Source organism: Ostrinia furnacalis, unplaced genomic scaffold (genome assembly GCF_004193835.3).
Source record: "Ostrinia furnacalis isolate ACB-3 unplaced genomic scaffold, ASM419383v2 OfSCF5695, whole genome shotgun sequence".
In the NCBI taxonomy this organism is placed as follows: Eukaryota; Metazoa; Arthropoda; class Insecta; order Lepidoptera; family Crambidae; genus Ostrinia; species Ostrinia furnacalis.
The window spans coordinates 122,812-141,023 of record NW_021135934.1 but is presented as its reverse complement, the minus strand read 5'-3'; the positions used below and the strand labels follow the sequence as shown (position 1 = coordinate 141,023).

The following is an 18,212-nucleotide window of genomic DNA, read 5'->3' as shown; positions in this document are numbered from 1 at the left end:
GACAAGGAATTATAGTATTATCAATTCCGAATCTCTTAAGCATATCTTCAATCCAGAACGTGTAAAAGAGAATCAGAACAACAGCCACTATAAATATAATCAACAACAAGTAGCCACAACTAGCTGAGTCGTTGTAATGGTAACATGGTCCTGTATTGCACATATTTGCGCAAAAGCATCTCTTTGAGCATAAAAACACAAGATAGACAGGTATTATGGAGAGCACGTGGCAGCATGTGGAAACATAGCTGTGAACAGTGTGAATTATCATCCTGGCGATGTCTTCTAAGGCTAATAATACAGTCATAAGTATTCGCGTCACCATTTGGAAGATACATATCACAGGCATCAAAAGTGCGATACACATGGTTAGAGGTACAGTGTAGAGTTCCTTTGGTGAAAATTGACTAACAACAAGTAGGTACCTACTTGTTACATTTCTAAGAAACTAGTGGAAACCACAACGCACTCCTTGCTAAAGGTTTTTAAAGGTTTGAGCATAAGAATACATTTAAGTATTTTATCATCTAAAATACTTGACTAAGGATATTTTTTGTACACATTTTTCATAATTTTATAATTTTTATTAATGTTTTCACGTTTTAAAATTTTTCATTATATTTTTGTCAGTACCTACTGACATATTTTACTGGACTGTCCTGTCGATGACATTGACAGTGGGGCGCCACCGTCAATACCGGATCGCTGGTTCAGATTTTTGCCATGTTGGAAACCATATAGTTGAACGATGGTAGCGCCCCCCTGTCATTGAGTTTGGTGGGACAGTTCAGCGTGGGTCATCATATAAAATATCTTTGACTGTCTTTGACAATCACACGTTCATTTTCATATTTTTCAAACGTGGATTTCTAGCTTTGATATTATCTTTATCAGCTTTCTTCTCATTTATTGATTTATCCTTGAATACCATATAAATTGGCAAAAGGCAAACTTAATGCCATAAGATATTCTATACCACATTGCTGTACCATATAAACATCTTGATACATATTCTATCAAAAACGCTTTTCAAAATCCATAAAGGCCTTATCATCAATGTTGATGCTACAAGGCGTTTTACGGATAAGCATGTGGTACTATTACTTATTTTGTGGCACGGCCTACTCATAAACACTCATAAATTCCTTTGATCATATACAATAGTAGTCTTTGCTTTGATCCAAATCACACTCCGGTTAGGTATGTTCTTTTCTCAGTTCTTTTTAGAAATTAAGGATTTTGGACTGTTTACCAGTGAGAGCAAATCCTTTGTAAAGCAAAACGTTTGTACATACTTACTTATTTGTAATAGTAAACGACCATTATGATTCAAAAATTTATTACAAAACGAAATCAAGACGGAATCATATCAAATAATACGCCACATTAGTAGTCAATTTGCGATTGCGTGCATTAATTTTCTTTTTCTTATCATCATGACGCCTGTTATATGGTTGCCACAATTGAGGCTTGGAGCTGGTCGTTACGAGGTCTGTTTGGGTCTCCTGTTGCTGAACTATCACCGTCCTTGTTGTGTCGTCGGCGAGCTTAGACATATCATCAAAAGGTGTAGTCATAGTAGTGGTGGACGTCAGGTCGTAATCGGTGTCAAGAGATTCAGTGTCATTTCTGGAGCATTCTGTTATGTCTCCAGGGGTGGGGACGAATCTGGCAGCGGCTGGTGGCCGGGCTTTCGCGTAGCCCAGACTGTAGAATATCTTATCGAGGACTCCAGTAGCTCGGAAGATGAAGAATAAGATGACAAAAGCGAGGGCAGACATGAGACAGTCACAAGTTCCCCCGCGGTTCACAGGGCAGGGTCCGCCGCCGCCGCACATGAAACACTTCAGCCTCGCAGTCAGAAGGAACACGATACATATCGGAATCAGCGACACCATTTGTAACACGAACGATATGAAGTTGTACAGCGTCTGCAGAAGCATTCTGATTACGTTCTCGATCATCAGAATTACGGTCATAAAGACCCTCACCAGCATCTGTATCCCGCATATTGCGGTTTGCAGGACCGCGTGTACCGTTCGACACATCTTGGTTTATTCTGAAAAACAGAAATAGCTGATCATTTTGGGGTGCTTTCAGGCGAACTACTTTGATGAAGCGTTTTGTCGTTATAGATATCAGCGTGATACAAGAAGAAAGGTTTGTCTTACGTGTCACTTCATTCGGCGAGATGAGATAAAAATGATTCTGTCTATCGTTCATTTATATGTGGTATATCGTCGCATCAATAAATAAATTACAAAAACAGTCTTAGAAAATAAGTTGCACAAAATGACAAAAAAACAAAAATGGCTGGATGACATATTTCATGTTGATCTCGTCGAAGAAGAAAGGTTTTATGCTTGAAAGATTGTTAACATTTTTTGTCTCGTGAAGATAAGGCTGATGATACACGGGTACTCGTGTCGTGGGACACGTGCAAATCGGCACTTAGGTAGTTTTTCCATAGCCCCTTCTTTATTTCTGCCGAACTATACTAATTTTTTTGATAATTTTTGCGATTTAAGTTTTTTTTCCTAATCTGAAAAAAAAAAAAAAATTCTCACTGAATTTCGATGAAACAAAAACAAGCTCCCGCTGGAACCTAGGAACCTACACTCAGTGTACTACATATTATTACATAATGCCCGTTTTCACCATCAAACCCTACTTTTTAAGTGACCCCTATTGCCCCTATGAAGACCACGGGAGACCATAGGTACCTACTCGTATATTAATGTAATTTCATACTAGTAGGAAATTAAACTCAAATATTACCACCAACAAACATTTTATTCAAATTAATGTCATTAGCACTCAATTAAAAATTAAATAAAGTGTTTTGCTAATCAATATTTAAGCTATGTTGCGTACATTTAAAGTCAAATAGGAGCTCAAAACTATTATTTTAAAAAGCTGGCTAAGCTAGTTAACATTAAGGTACTTAAAGTACATAAAATTAGGAATAATTTATAATCAGATCCACACACAAGGGAAAGAAAAAATGCTAAATTACAGTTATCATTTTTGTCTTTTGGACTCTCGGAACTTGTTCCGGTGTTGAAAAAGAAGACCTCACGGGTTGTTAACCAAGTGATGGTCCTCTTGTAGGAATCGCCGTACAATTCGGCACGTATTGAGGATTGCAGCTTTCTGCATATTATAAAAGGTACTCGTCGGCAAGTCTAATGCGTTTAAACTATTTTTTAGTTGGTATGGTATAACTCCCGTGCTAGAGAGCACAAGCGGTATAATCATTACTCTATTTTGGTTCCATAATCTCATGACTTCCTGCTTTAAATCCGTATATTTAGTAACTTTTTCCGAAATTGTTTTGTGAATATTGTGACTGTTAGGGATTGCAATGTCTATGATGTAGGTAGTTTTTTCCTTTTTATCAAGTAGTATGATATCCGGTTTATTGTAGTGTATAGTTTTATCTGTAAGAATTGCTCTGTCAAAATACATTTTGTGAGTGGTGTTCTCTAGCACTGGGTTTGGGTTATATTGGTAGTACGGTACTGAATTTTCTAATAGATTGTGTTTAAGTGCTAACAGTTATCATTATTATTATTATTATTATTAGAGAGAAATGTAGCAGACTCGCGGTTATAATATGTTTTAAGACTGGCATCTATAATGTTGGACAGGGTTTCTTCTTTATGTGATGGGTATGCTCTTGATAACAATGCCACCCAAGGGGTACAGAATAAGATACGTTCTAGTAGATGCGAGTTTGCCCAGAAAATTTGTCCCCTCTTTACAACATGTGTGAACGAAACACGAAAAAGACGTAATTGGTTGACTTCCCTGGCGCTTTTTGTTTAATAAGTTAGGTATTAAATAAGATACGATTAGTTTCTGCCAGGGTAATCAACGAAATACGTTCTTTTCTAGTATCTAAATACCGTATTTGCGGGTTACTTTTAGCCCTGAGTAGAGGGTAACTTTGGCTCTAAATAAAAAAGGATAAAAGGTAGCTTCCCACCTCATCATAGCAATGTCGATAAACGACAAGGCTATGTTAGAGCGTTACTTACGCCTATTTATTTTTAGTTAATTGCAACATAGTTTGCTCAATCACATTTTGTTGAGCCAAAGTTGCCCTCTAGGGCTAAAGTAACTCACATCTACGGTACGTAAGACCGCTTCCACATTAGGGCGTCAGAAGCGCGACAGCAGTGCGGCAGCGGCGTTTTTAACACGCTTCTATTAGGTCAACTTGTAACCAACTATAAAATCTAGTACCTATGAAATTATCGGCAGCGCGTCTGTCGCGCCTTTGCAGCGCTGCTAAAGTCGCCTAAAATGTAAAAGCGCTCTAAGAAGTAATTAAAATTGAAGATGCCAGATTAGTGAACTGAACACGCCCATGTTCAAGCGACCGCGTAGCCCGTGATACGTGTTTACAGCTTGTAGGCCTGACGGATCATCAGGTCGAAGTAGCAGTCGCTGTCTATGGACACGCTGAAGCCGCTGTAGAAGTTCAGGAACTCTTCGCGGGTCACCTGGAAGAGAAGAGCACATCAGACTATACATTTTGCATTATGCAGTGTACGCTGGCCGCGCGCTCGGCAGTGTACGGCCAGCGTGCGGTGCACTGCAGTGTACNAAATGACGTCCACTGCTGGACAAAGCCCTCCAACAAGGTTTTCCACAATGCACGGTCCTGCGCTGCCCGCATCCAGGCTCTTCCCGCGACCTTTACGAGATCGTCGGTCCACCTAGTAGGAGGCCTGCCCACGCTACGTCTTCCAGCCCGTGGTCGCCACTCGAGAACTTTTCTGCCCCAACGGTCATCGTCTCTACGAGCTATGTGCCCCGCCCACTGCCACTTGGTTTTAGCAATTCTGCGATACCACATGTCATACGAATATCTAATGAGTGAACAAACGGACTCATTCAACTCCCATTCAGCCACGCCATGTTGCATGTGGAATGAGTGAAGGAACGAGTTAATGAACGAACTCATACTACTTCCTTTTAGATACGTCATATTCCATGTTGAATGAGTGAACGACCTCATTCAATCATTCAGTCCATTCGTTGTTCAATTATAGTAGTTTGTTTCACTAGTTATAATAGCCTGAAAATTCAGTAACAGTATTTTCTTATTAACTCGGTATAGGCTTACATTTTATTAGGACTAAAGTCCTTATGACTAATGTCCTTACGACTAAAGTAATTATGTTGCTGTCACGCTCGCACACTCACTGCGGCCGCCCGTCACACAGTCGCGACAGCAATATAATTACGCGCGAGCGATAAGAATGGGTAGCTTGAGATCATCACGTGCTCACAGACCGAGCTTTAATTCGTTTCACTAGTTGTAAATAGCCTTAAAAATTCAGTAACAGTATTTTCTTATAAAATCTGTATAGGCTTACATTTTACAAGGACTAGTTGTAGCGATATAATTTACACTTCATGACCATTCGCCATTATGATTTAAGTTGTTTATACTGTTGTTGTGTGTGGACTAACCATGCCTACGGTCGCAGGGTGAGATCGTGATCGGCGGCGAGTCGGTGGCGGAGGGCTACTACAAGAACCCCGAGAAGACGAAGGAGGAGTTCGTGGAGGCCGACGGCATGCGCTGGTTCAAGTCCGGAGACATCGGCGAGCTGCACCACGACGGATGCATCAAGATCATCGGTCAGTACATCTTAGTGAAATATTCCATTGAGTTTCCACATTTTTATTGATTTTGACTCTTATTTCAAAGGTTGTAAGATTGTAATTTATTGTGACTGAAAAGTTTTGGTGAAATTGTGCATTCAACAACACTCTTTTACTATTCAATGTACTAGGTAACTGAGGGAGTACTAAACTTTTTCGACGACTTTATTCGCTATGTTATCTCATAAATGCATTATAACAAATGTGAATGTCAGTGGCGTAGCGTGCCTTAGCCCCTCCTATATCAAAATGTGTTTGGAGGGCTATTAAAAAAGCATTGCAAAATTAAAGAACTTCCCTCTGCAGATGCCTACTCTGTCTAGCCGAAAAAGTCTGGCACGAGCGGCTGTATTTCGGGAGTTTCGTATTATTGATATGATGTGCAAATTGAGTAGTTGATCCAATCTTTGATGTCGCTTGGAGTGGGCAATTTTAATGTTTTTTTTAAAGATTATTAGCAATTTGTTATTATACAAATTACTAATACTCCCGTTAGCTTCTCGTACTAAGCTAAATATGCTTGTATCACGAATGAGCTCACCACAACAGTCGAGCGACGGCGATCACGAGTCGGCCAGTCCGACCCCTTCACCGTGCGGCTATCGTGGCTTCAACAAAGTATGGGTGTATCCTAAACGTGCGTGTGTCCCCGCAGACCGCAAGAAGGACCTGGTGAAGCTGCAGGCGGGCGAGTACGTGTCGCTGGGCAAGGTGGAGGCCGAGCTCAAGACGTGCGCGCTGGTCGAGAACATCTGCGTCTACGGCGACTCCACCAAGACCTACACCGTCGCGCTCGTCGTGCCGCACCCGCAGCGCTTGCAGGTAAACAACCCATAAAACTCACTTTACACCTGCTGCTGTCTTTTCCGAACATTATGATCCGGGCCTTTTCAAAGCGAGAGAAATAGTCACTGACAGAGTTGATTTATGTATTATCCAACTATAGTCTGGTCTGTGAGCACGTAGAATTTTGTCCAATGACCCCTAGCTACCCATCCTTATCGCTCGCGCGTAATTATGTTGCTGTCGCGCTCGCACACTCACTGCGGGCGCCCGTCGCACAGTCGCGACAGCAATATAATTACGCGCGAGCGATAAGGATGGGTAGCTTGGGGTCAATGGACAAAATTCTACGTGCTCGCAGACCAGACTATACAACGAACCGTCCCATCAGTGACATTGACAGGGTCACTGTCAATACCGGATCGCTGGTTCCGATTTTTGCTAAGTTCGAAACTAAAAGTTGAACGATGGTGACGCCTCTCTGTCAATGAATTTGGTGGGACAGTTCAGTGTAATTTTATACCATCCTAGTCCAGTTACGGAATTATCATTTTAACCCCTGACGCTGTGTCGTGAAAATCCGTTGACGAAATTTAATTTACACTATTACCATAGTTATCGTCGAGCATTTATCTTATCATTTGAATGACTTCTAATGTATTATTGTGATTTGGCAGGAGCTGGCGGCCCGCGAGGGGCTGCCGCCGATGGAGTTCGAGCAGCTGTGCCGCGCGCCCGCCGTGGAGAAGGCCGCGCTGCGCGAGCTCGCCGACCACGCGCTCAAGTGTGAGTACACCCTTAGCTTTTCTTCTTCTTCTTTGATGTTGGCAATACACGTCGGCCGACTTGATATGTGCCATTTTGATCATGCCAAAATGGGACCAAGTGGGATGGGACTTGGGTTAATTAAAGATATAATGCATTATGATAGATGATACCCCTTACCCAAAGGGTAAAGTTGTGGTGCTTTACTGAGACTTCATATGGGCTACTTGAGAGAATCCGAAGAATCACGCTGCACTGTTTTGCTTCACTTGCCCACACTCATGCATGTTCACGAGCACTTAATGGTTAATAATCCACCATTATTACACATTAATAGTCGTCCAAACACTAATATTACAAAGTTAAACAAAACTGCTAACATGACGCTTAATATTCGCGCCAAGAAGTCGCATTAGCTTTTATTTCGGATCGATTCGGAAACCGTGGCTTCTCGGTGGATTTCCGCTGGCCCTACCATTCATTCCCCGTTTGCGTAAATCGTAACTTCTTTTCTCGATGTCAGCCAGTGGAGGACAAATAGTAGAAAACAGGAAAGCAAGAATACGAAGGGTTTCAGTTTTCAGGCGTAAGGGCCCTTAACCTCAGAACGACGCCCATGGCATTGCTATTCCCATCATCCCCTTTCAATTTCATAAATAATATAACAATGTAGTGTAAAATTGCGTTTTGAAACAAAGATTATAAGGATATAGTTTTGTTGTGCATTTTTTTTATATTTTGTGATTTTAAATTGCTCGCACTCTGCATAACTTTCGATTAACTTGTAAAGTTTATCTGTGGAAACTGATTAGGCTACTGTACTGTTTTTATTTTTAAGGTCACATGTATAAACGCATGCTGTTTATTTCCTTAATAAAGAAAAATAAAAATAAATAAATATAAATCCGCAGGCGGTCTGGAGCGCTTCGAGGTGCCGCTGGCCGTGAAGCTGGTGACGGAGGTGTGGTCGCCCGACATGGGGCTGGTCACGGCCGCCTTCAAGATCAAGCGCAAGGACATACAGGAGCGCTACAAGGACGACATCAAGCGCATGTATGCGTCCTGAGCGCACCACCTTCTGTTTACCGCCGCCCGCCCCGCGGACTGATATTAAAGTAGTGCAGGGATGGCGATCCAATGGCACGCGCCACAATATTTAAGGCACGCCCACCTATCACAAAATTCACTATAAAATAATGTGTTTTATACATATAAGGGCTATCGTATTTGCCCTCATCAGTTAGTGCCACTGTTGAGTAAGGTCATGTCGCTCGCCAGTGGCACCACTTGTACTATACCCCTCATTGATAGCATTAGGTGATATTTGATGGCACGTCTAAGACTTTATCAAGCATTTTTTTCGGAAAAGTGGCACGTTGATACATAAAGGTTCGCCATCCCTGAAGTAGTGTAACGTTCGTGTGGATCCAATATCCCGGCGCTAGGTGTGAAGATATTATTATTCTCCTGTTGTTATTTTACTGAATTCGGCGGCCTGGACCGCGCGGTGCCGCGTGGGCTCTGGGCTCTCGAGCTATAGAATGGATGGACTGACTGGAAATTTGCCTAGCCTTTGAGCGTTCGTTTATAAATAGATAAGTACGTCGATAAGGATTCAGCTAATAATTAAGATTCGTCAACCCGATCTTGTACTTATTTATGTAAACGAATGCTCAACTGAAATGTGTGCGCCATTTTTGAGAATGTTTTAAACAGAATTCTGAAAATTACATTGGTTTAAATTAGATGATGTAAGTTTTGTGGGGCGGGTCGCTTACGCCCGGGCCGCGACCGGGCTTGTAGATGTAAATGTAAATTATGTATTTATTGTTCGCGAGAGTAGCCGCAACGAGTCGCATCACACGCCGACGGCGAGTTACGTTTCTGTATTTAGTTTCGCTAAGACTTGTACATATTTGTTTCGTTCTAAATACTGTAGTTGCTACTTTTGGGATGCGAAATTGCGCGAGTGCGGATGGATGGTGTTTTATTATTAACTATAGTTGAATTTTGTCTCGAATCAGTAGTTTTCGTATTCAAAAGACAATCTGTCAAAACTACTGAATCGAACTATAAATCCGAGATTAGATCTGATCGAGTGGGCACATTCGTGCGAGTGGATGCGTGCGTGTGTACATTGGGGACATGAAACTTTTGTAGATATTGGCCTAGCGTCTCGAGTGTACGATAGTGGTCGTATGAAGCTCTTAAACTAATCGATTAGTACTTAGAGGTATGGGGTTACGTTTACCATGTAATGTAATATTTGCAATAATAAGTTTTCGTTATTTTGATTGTGCGCGGGAGTGCAACGATGAGCCAAATGGTTAGTAGTTAGTGCGCCGGCCAGCGACGCGGTGCGGTGCACTGCAGTGTACGCTGGCCGCGCGCTCGGCAGTGTACGGCCAGCGACGCGGTGCGGTGCACTGCAGTGTAGGCTGGCCACGCGCTCGGCAGTGTACGGCCAGCGTGCGGTGCACTGCAGTGTAGGCTGGCCGCGCTCGGCAGTGTAGGCCGGCGCCGGCGCGAGCTAGTCAGAATACTTCGAATGTCGTAACATTTCCTTCTCTGACCGCATTTCGCTGAGCATTTACGACCTTTATACACAATCCTTGCATGTATATTTACACATTTAACTTATATATGTAATCAGTAGTACTGTTCGTTACCTGATTACGATCATGGATTCCATATAAATAATAAATGTCATAATAATATTGTAACATTGTGTGTTACTGTAATAGGTAGCATCATAATATTTTTCTATAAATATAGGAAGTTTCGAAATTAATTCAAGTTATTAACTGAATGTGAATCATTACTGTTAATAAGTAGGAGTTACTTGCTCAGTTAATGTGACTGTACTTTGTGTTTGAAATTAAATATTGCAACTGAGAAACAATTTTGTATTATTTATTCAATAAATGTTAATAATAAAAAAATCAAATCATTTTTGTTGGAATATAGTACCTATTAGAACTACATAAGATCCTACAGTGTTGAGCTTGAAGTGCCGTCGTGCCAACGTGGTTTCACAGTTGTAAAATTTTATAGGCTAGTTTAGTTAGCACGAGGGTGATCACAGTCAACTTTCATTTTTTTTAGCTGCTAAAATGCGATTCTCCTCTAGATTTTGTGAGACGTCACTTTTTAGTTAACTGAATTAATATTGACGTGAAAGTATCTAAAATCATATTTTATAAATATTTTACCTTTCCATCTATGATCCCGTCTTGTTCAAAGTTCGCGAGGAATCTGCTCATAACCAGGTCTGCAGTTTCTTCACCGCTCATGTATCTGATAATCGAAAATGCTTGTGTTGAAGTAACGATATTACTGCCATAGTAAAAAAAAAGGTAATGGTACCACGAAAGACCGAAGTAATGCAATGCAACAGGACCCAGGACAAATTGTCCTGGCGCCGCAAACAAGGAGAGCCGACCCTAAATAACTGAGGATTTGGTTAGGACAAAAAAGAAGTAGCGCCTAATGTAAATATAATAAAGTCTTATCTTATCTTAATGTGCAAGGGTAGGTAGCATACTAGTAGACGATATCGTTATTCTGCATTTGATCCACTTTTTAAAGCAACTAACTAAAAATCTTATTGAAAACTGGAGAATAAATTCAATTTTTAAGCCAGCCAGAATGACGTCATGTTCTTATACTTAGATAAGTTGTAGTTTAAGTTCTTGAAACTCACGAAGGCGAGTGAGCTTTACTTGTGTGTGTACGTGTACTTGCACATAACGATAGAGTAATGTGTATCAAAACTTTTGAAACAAGAACAGTAGCGAGCCACCACACAATACGTAAAGCTCACTCGCCTTCGTGAATTGCAACAACTAAGTATATCTAAACATTGATCACCTCGGATGCGAAGTAACGGCGTAGACTCTGCGGATGTCGTCCACAGAGATGACGCCGTCGCCGGTCTTGTCCAGCTTCTTGAACGCCTGCTCCACGATGGCTCGCCGGGAGTCCGACATGGGGGGCTGGAGACACCAAAGAAAAGACAATCTATAAATATAAAAGCGAAAGGTCACCCAACCCACTCATCACAAAATCTCAGAAACTATAACATCTACAAACTTGCAATTTGTCAGGTAGATTCCTTATAGGGTCTAGACATTCGCTAAGAACGGATTTTACAAAACTCCAACCTTAAGGGGTTAAAACGGAGTCCAATACGACAACATTCTCATCATGGCCGTATAAATGACCTGGAGACTGCAGGAGTACAACCATTTCCCGTTTCAGTTCAGATACCCATTTTCGGTCAGTCATGTTGTCTCTTCTATAGCAAAGAATCACCATTTGATGAGAGCTAGAGAGAACGGAAATGGGTAGCTGGAACTGCGGTAAGTACTGTACTCACCTACTTAATTAAAACTTTTTCAATAGTGTCAGTAGCACAAATAGGCCAAATAGCAAGAATAGAATATTGGTACTTACGCGGATACCACTCAGAAATTCTTCAAGAACAATGTAGCCGGTGTCATCCTTATCGAACCTGGTGAAGAGTTCCATTGCATCCTGAAAAAATATAATCAAGACCATTAAATAAGAAGAAAATCTGTTGTTTCTACTCCCAGCTCGGTCATTGATAGGAGGAGGCGTTACTAATTACTTAAATACAATATTTTTACTACTTATTACTCACATCATGCATAGAGATGGATAGATCAATTCGCCTAAGTATTTATTAATTCGTAAGGAAATTTTGTCCCGATGTTTTGTCTAGTGGTCCTACCCTATGGCATCATAGGGCATTCCGTGAAAAATCGTTGTTGTCGTCGAACAACGTCGCTCGCATGTCTCCATCCGTCAAAATCAGTTTTGGGCATTAAAGTAGGTACTCTAAAGTAGCTCCTTTGAATAACATTTTATTAATTTTGCAAAATTCATAAAACATATCGAAGCTACAGAATCAAACACCGACTGATGTGATTATTCTAACTCAGTAGCTGCACGTCTCTGAAGTGTTCTTTTTATCAACCGATCGTCGTCGATTTGTCGTTATTCGACAAAGACGATGTAATGGACTTGTTATTTAGGGTCAGAATAGGGTAAATCGTACACATAAACCGTAAACGCAGGTAGCGATCGATACATACCAATATTTGTGGATGTGGCAGATGTTCGGTCCCGCAAGCGAAATTCGCAAATAGACGTTAAATAAAACTTACCTTATAATGTTGACGTGAACTACGGGTAGGTACATAATGTGTAAAACCAGACTTTCACAAAATAGTGCAAGTAGTGCTTAAATAAAACCGACCTTATGAACTCAATGGCGACATTGCTGTGGCTGCACAGAATACCTAGAGTAGGGCTGCCTTATGTCCCGACACACCGGGACATGTCCCAAACAAATCTGTAGAAGTCCCGGTCTGTAAGCAAATGTCCGCTCAGTGATATAATAATAAAATTACAGTACAATTCAATGTAATATTATTTTACCATCTAAACTTCTACTTGATCTTGAGTATACTTGATTCTATTGAATCAGACGGTTACCCTTCAATGCTTTATTAAGTTTACTTAAGGATGCAGAATTATAGGTAAAATTGAATTGAATTGCGTCTATTACCATCTAAATGCTTTGAAATCACAAACCAAATCTTCTTGGCGTTCTGAAAGTTTGTCCTTACCTAAAGAAAGCAAAATTCAGTGCAGGCCAAACCCAAAAAACATGTCGAATTATACCTCGTCACTGAAATCTAGCCCAGTTTCCTTGATGCTCTCCACAAACTCGTCTCTGTTAAGTCTCTTGTTGCCTTGAATCTCCATTCTTCGGAAGGCTCTGAAAAAAAAAACAACCACATTAATCATACATTAAATTAGGTAATTCACATTATTTACAGCTCAAAATACAACCTTCATCCGTGGCACCGCTTTGGTTGATGTCACGTCGCAGGTAAATTGTAAATACGGAAAATTTACGGCGTGCAAAAAGACAATTTAGTACCTAATCACGCAAGCATTATCAAATCAACTGATTAGGTAGGTACACAAATCAAACGTTGCTTAACACACCCTAAATGAGGAAATTAATGATTGTGACGCAATGCCAAAATCCCTTAGTAGCAGCGTGAGAGAATGGCTTTTCCAAAGAGTCGATAGACAGTTAATGGCGAATTGAGCAGAAATTATCCAGTACCTAGATACCATGATGTCACCGCATTTTTAACGCCCGTATTCACAAACGATGCTTGCGTTGAATAGAGCTTTGTGATGGGTTCGTGTGTGACCCTGTGCGTCCACGTGCACTGTGAGACCTCATAGTAATGTTTGTGAATACAGGCGTAAGTGTAGTTGGCCAATTTAAGAGCGTTTAAAGCAATATCCGATGATTCCAATGGCGGGAATGACATCTGCTAGTGCCACCTGACCTCAGACCTACCTAGCCAGCGCCATGCTACTGCTACTTCTAAGTGTAGTTGGCTAATTTAAGAGCGTTTCAAGCAGTATCCAATGAATCCAATGGCAAGAATGACGTCTGCTAGTGCCACCTGGTCTCAGACCTACCTAGCCAGCGCCATGATGCCAGCAGCGCCGTGTGAGAGGCACAGCAGCCGCAGCTTCTCCAGCGGGTCGGTGGCCGAGTCCAGGGCTCTGGAGCAGCGGTTCATTAGCTCCTCCTCCTCCCGGAAGGTCGTCGACATCGGCCTGTGCCATGCAACTGCGGATAGGATAATGTGTCATAAGGATCTTTAATTATTTGATTTATACTAATGTTTATCATGAATAGGTAACATACATTAGTATTTTAAAAAAATCTCTTTATCCTATCCTTATCCTATCTATATCCTACTGAATTTATAGATTTGAAAATTTGTGAGGATGGATGTATAGTAGATGTTGTAACACCTTCTGTCACCTCTGTAACGCCTATGTATCACTACCTATGTTAGTTATTCTTTCATACAAAAGCTAGGCTACTGAACGGATTTTGACAAAACTTTACAGTAGTAAGTATTATTGTTTAAACATCATAACATAATTACGACATTATTCTATTTTCGTATACCTAATGGACCTAAATTCGTTCAGTGCCCACCTAATTGAGACGAACATAAAAATAACAAACAAGACCCACCTTCCAACAATTCCAAGACAAACAATAACATATTATGACTCGACTGAAGGTCACATTCATTGTACCTAGTTTCAGACTAATCTAGATTCCAGACGTCGATACGTTCTGTCTGGGTTATTAGGGCAGGGCATGCGCAATGGGCCGGTCTAATTCCCTCAGGAACATAGCCTAGCCCTTTTCTAATCGCAAGTAACTTCATTCCTATTTTCTCCATCATAAAGAAAAAAACATTTTTAGTATGATAATTGATAACTATAAGCCCTCAATTTCTATCCGGTCTTCCGGATCTACCAGAAGGCTAAAAGGATACTTTAAAAGTAACCTAGTTGATGCAACTTTCTTTTTTTTTACAAATCCTACAAAATAAAAATGGACATCAATATTTTTACTCGAAATCTATGGAGTTATTGAAAGGCAGGTGCCTATTGCATAGATCAACGACAATCAACGTTACAACAAACTAATGTTGTCAAGGCAGCCCTTTCGAACGAAACATTAGTCTATCTACATAATGCATAAGTACACGCATTATTGAATTTGACTAGCTAGTTCAAAAGTTCGCACTCGTTATGTTACCTAGCCAGTAACAGATAAACCTAGATGTCGATACATCTTGGGAGGATCATAGGATAGGACATGGGCATTGCATCGATCCCATTCCACAATACCAATTTCAAGTGACCAACAATGGATTTTTTTTAACACTTCAATAAAACCTCTTTTCCCACTAGTACTTTAAGGTAGATAATATTTTTAAACTGTTCTTACTTTGGTGCTTTAGCTTTAGTTTTACAAAAATTTATATTTAATCTAAGCTTATCTAACGAATTTAATATTACCGGTGGTTGCTATACCAGTAAACCCGTAATGGCTAAGTTGTCGTGTAAGAACGAGTAATCAATTATATTGTATTCATTCCTCAATTGCTACTTAATAATGGACAGATTATAGTTAGTCTTTCATAGGCCGCCCTTCTCATTAAATTCCGATTTGCTAGCGCACGAAAGCTCAGGCTCCCTAAAATATTAAAATGATTAAATTCCAATGAGTCAGCCTACTCATTGTAAACAAACTGCGTTAGAAAACTTCAATAGGTAATACGGACAATGCCCACTGCGCCATTTTACACCTTGACCGTGTCAGGCACGGCAAAAAATATTTTTTTGTTAACAATACCACACCTATACCACCCTATACCGCAGTGCTCCTTGCGATCTTTCTTAGCCGTATTATATTCACGAGTAACTCAATATTTTTTGGTAACAATACCACACCTAACGCGGTGCTCTTTGCGATTTTTCGTTAGCCATTTCTTTCCCCACGAGTAACTTTGGGGATGAATGATAAAAACAACGGAAACTCGGTTTCCATTCGAACTCGAATCCGCAATCGAACTTGGAATTCAGTTTTGCGAGAAACAATGAAAATAATTCTACCCCTCACAATCGGGACGTCCCACGCCAATCGGGACAACTTGTGGCATGGCATGCCTTTAAGCACTACCTTAAGAATGTCATGCCTCCCACTAGAACGCAGTGCTTTCAAAAGAAGTGCTTGCGATCCACTGCCTCCTACACTTCGCTTATTTTGCTTCAAGCAACGACCCACGTGTTGAATAGAGCAGCGGTTCCCGAATGGTGGTCCGCGGAACCCTGGGGTTCCGTGGAAAGGCCGCAGCCCGCAAGGGTTCCGTAAAAAATATTATCCCACGTTTCGTGACCGACGTTGTTCGCTCGCACCGACTTGTTTACGCACAGGGCGTGCGGGCGGAGTAGTATGGGGGTTCCGCTAGGAAAAGTATAATCAATTAGGGTTCCTTGGCAAAAAAAAATTGGGAAACCCTGGAATAGAGTATCCTATCGTAAATAGTAAAGTTAGTTTACAAACTTCTTTACATGCAACGAATTTATTTCTCTTTTAAAATTATAGAATAGAACTAAAGGAAAAGGCGGCGTCAATTTTCTCACCATGTGGTCTTATGATGCATGGCATGTCATGCATGCAATGTAACGCTCTACGGACTACGGCACTTGCATTCCTAAGACGGTCTAGACTTGGATAGGGGTTACTTAGATTTTAGTCGATACATAATAATTTACTTATTTCTTTCAAAAATACCTAACACAAATGATGAATTTCCGCTATCTCTTAGACGTTTCAGTAATAAACCTACCTAATCACCTGACCCAATCAATGAAAAGGTATTCAGTCGAGTAGGTAGGTACCTACTTAAACATATATAAGTAAAAGAGAATACTTTCACCCCGTATTTTAGTATCATTTTATTTTCACCCCTATTTCATTCAGCACATTGCATCGGTCAAACTACTAAAAAGTTGAAAATTTTTCCATGTCTGAACTCCATACTAAATCCGTCAAAAGTGTCGGCTCCATACAAAATGTGTTCGAAAATTCGGCTATGTGTCGGACCCCCTTTGCGACACCCGGACCCAGAACCGGAATAAGTATTATCCTATGTTAATTAATTATCTTTGAGATAACTAACATTACTAGAGAAAGTAAATAAATCGATCAAAATGTAAGTAAACTTAGATTAATACATTGGATTAATAAAGCCATTTCAGACAAAATATTGATCACGATCATTTAAATTCACTACAAAATTTCTTTTATTAGATGCTGACCGACTGACTGTACCTTCGATAAATAAAATTTGTCAAAGATTACATTACTTATCATTAAAAAATTAAATAGAAACCGCCGGTTACCAGAATTTGCAACTATAATAACGAAAATAACAATGGAAAAATACTCACTGTTCGAAGACGTTTTAGCCTTTCCAAGATACATGTCGTCCACCATAGTAAAGTTTTCACAATAAATGTTCCGTCAATCAAATACAATAAACACACGTTCGTCGTTTGTCAATTGACAACTGACAACTGACTGTCAATTTTTGGCAGTGGAAGGACGTGTTTGGGTCGCGAAATACAGCAACCGACTGATATGAAAGCCGGCCGGCACTGCGGCAAAGCCGGCAGACTACGCAGTTGTCTGCCCAACTGAACTTGAAAAGTCAATGCACCCTTGTCTAAAGTGATGTGTGATATCTAATCCAGAAGGAATTTGTATTGTTATGTAAGATTCTGTCTTCTAAAACCAATACACAAGCTAAGAACGCTAAGAACAATAATTTACCTAACAATAAAAAAATGTTCTAGAACAATCTCGAACGTCCTCGAACATTCGATAAGAAATAGAACTTTCTAGAAGCGGGGAGGGGCCGATTCGCCCTTCGATAGCAACCAAAGGACGATTACCGCGCCATTATTACGTATTTTCGTTACGTCAGATGCGTCGCTCGTGTAGAGCTCGTGACTAACGAACGATCCCGTTTTTCCAGAATCTTCTACAGGGGTTACCCCTTCCATTATGATGTTTCATAAGTTCCATTCCATTCCTTCTATCTACAAGTGGGTGTGTAATGATGACGTTGTTTGGTAAACAAACTTTGTTTTGGGCTGTGTCCCCTGGACAACAATTGGCGCACAACATGTTGCTCAGTTGAAAGTCAAAGCGATTTTTTATTTGGCAACTAATATCATTGTTGGCAACGTTGTTTGTGCTAAGTTCCGAACAACTTGTTGGTCATCATTTTCTGTCGCATATTGCTGTGCAACATATCGAACGTCACTTGGCGTTTACGTGCAACATGTTCTGCAACGTTGCCGCAAATGTTTGTTGTCGTATGCAAAATAATGTTGCCCGGTGTAATGCATCTTATTATTTAATTTTTTTGCGTTCAATTACTGTAATACAGTGCCCGTCTGCAACAATTGACGCGCAACATGTTCGGCAACATTGTAGAAGTTGTTCATCTAGCAACGTTGCGAAATCGTTTTGTTGCCGCAAATGTTGAGCG

The 18,212-nt window shown here is 40.6% G+C and overlaps 3 protein-coding genes across 3 annotated transcripts; 1 reads left to right on the top strand and 2 right to left on the bottom strand.

Annotated features, from left to right (window-relative positions):
• Positions 1 to 1,364: 1,364 nt before the first annotated feature.
• LOC114361422 (uncharacterized) lies at positions 1,365 to 2,717 on the bottom strand. The gene is made up of 2 exons (XM_028316429.1): positions 2,172 to 2,717; positions 1,365 to 2,059 (listed from the first exon to the last, which is right to left on the bottom strand). Exon 2 carries the CDS (start codon positions 2,046 to 2,048, stop codon positions 1,365 to 1,367), a length of 684 nt encoding a protein of 227 aa, XP_028172230.1. The 5' UTR covers positions 2,049 to 2,059; positions 2,172 to 2,717.
• Positions 2,718 to 3,295: 578 nt separating this feature from the next.
• Positions 3,296 to 17,341, bottom strand: LOC114361421 (calcyphosin-like protein). Its single transcript, XM_028316428.1, has 7 exons — positions 17,107 to 17,341; positions 13,759 to 13,912; positions 12,937 to 13,033; positions 11,683 to 11,763; positions 11,098 to 11,222; positions 10,440 to 10,524; positions 3,296 to 4,508 (listed from the first exon to the last, which is right to left on the bottom strand). Exons 1-7 carry the CDS (start codon positions 17,150 to 17,152, stop codon positions 4,407 to 4,409), a joined length of 690 nt encoding a protein of 229 aa, XP_028172229.1. The 5' UTR covers positions 17,153 to 17,341; the 3' UTR covers positions 3,296 to 4,406.
• On the top strand, positions 5,479 to 10,112 carry LOC114361423 (long-chain-fatty-acid--CoA ligase 4-like). The gene is made up of 4 exons (XM_028316430.1): positions 5,479 to 5,655; positions 6,335 to 6,501; positions 7,140 to 7,248; positions 8,139 to 10,112. The coding sequence occupies exons 1-4, from the start codon at positions 5,592 to 5,594 to the stop codon at positions 8,291 to 8,293; spliced, it is 495 nt and encodes a 164-aa protein (XP_028172231.1). The 5' UTR covers positions 5,479 to 5,591; the 3' UTR covers positions 8,294 to 10,112.
• Positions 17,342 to 18,212: the final 871 nt, after the last annotated feature.

What these genes read in the sequence shown, in the direction of transcription:
- LOC114361423 (XM_028316430.1), top strand. Translation starts at nt 5,592, where the DNA reads ATGCGCTGGTTCAAGTCCGGAGACATCGGCGAGCTGCACCACGACGGA. An exon ending in CGCACCCGCAGCGCTTGCAG is followed by an intron (nt 6,502 to 7,139) that starts GTAAACAACCCA and finishes GTGATTTGGCAG; the next exon opens with GAGCTGGCGGCCCGCGAGGG. An exon ending in CGCCGACCACGCGCTCAAGT is followed by an intron (nt 7,249 to 8,138) that starts GTGAGTACACCC and finishes ATAAATCCGCAG; the next exon opens with GCGGTCTGGAGCGCTTCGAG.
- LOC114361421 (XM_028316428.1), bottom strand. Translation starts at nt 17,152, where the DNA reads ATGGTGGACGACATGTATCTTGGAAAGGCTAAAACGTCTTCGAACA. An exon ending in GGCTAAAACGTCTTCGAACA is followed by an intron (nt 13,913 to 17,106) that starts GTGAGTATTTTT and finishes TCCTATCCGCAG; the next exon opens with TTGCATGGCACAGGCCGATG. An exon ending in AATTTCTGAGTGGTATCCGC is followed by an intron (nt 11,223 to 11,682) that starts GTAAGTACCAAT and finishes TGGTGTCTCCAG; the next exon opens with CCCCCCATGTCGGACTCCCG.
- LOC114361422 (XM_028316429.1), bottom strand. Translation starts at nt 2,048, where the DNA reads ATGTGTCGAACGGTACACGCGGTCCTGCAAACCGCAATATGCGGGATA.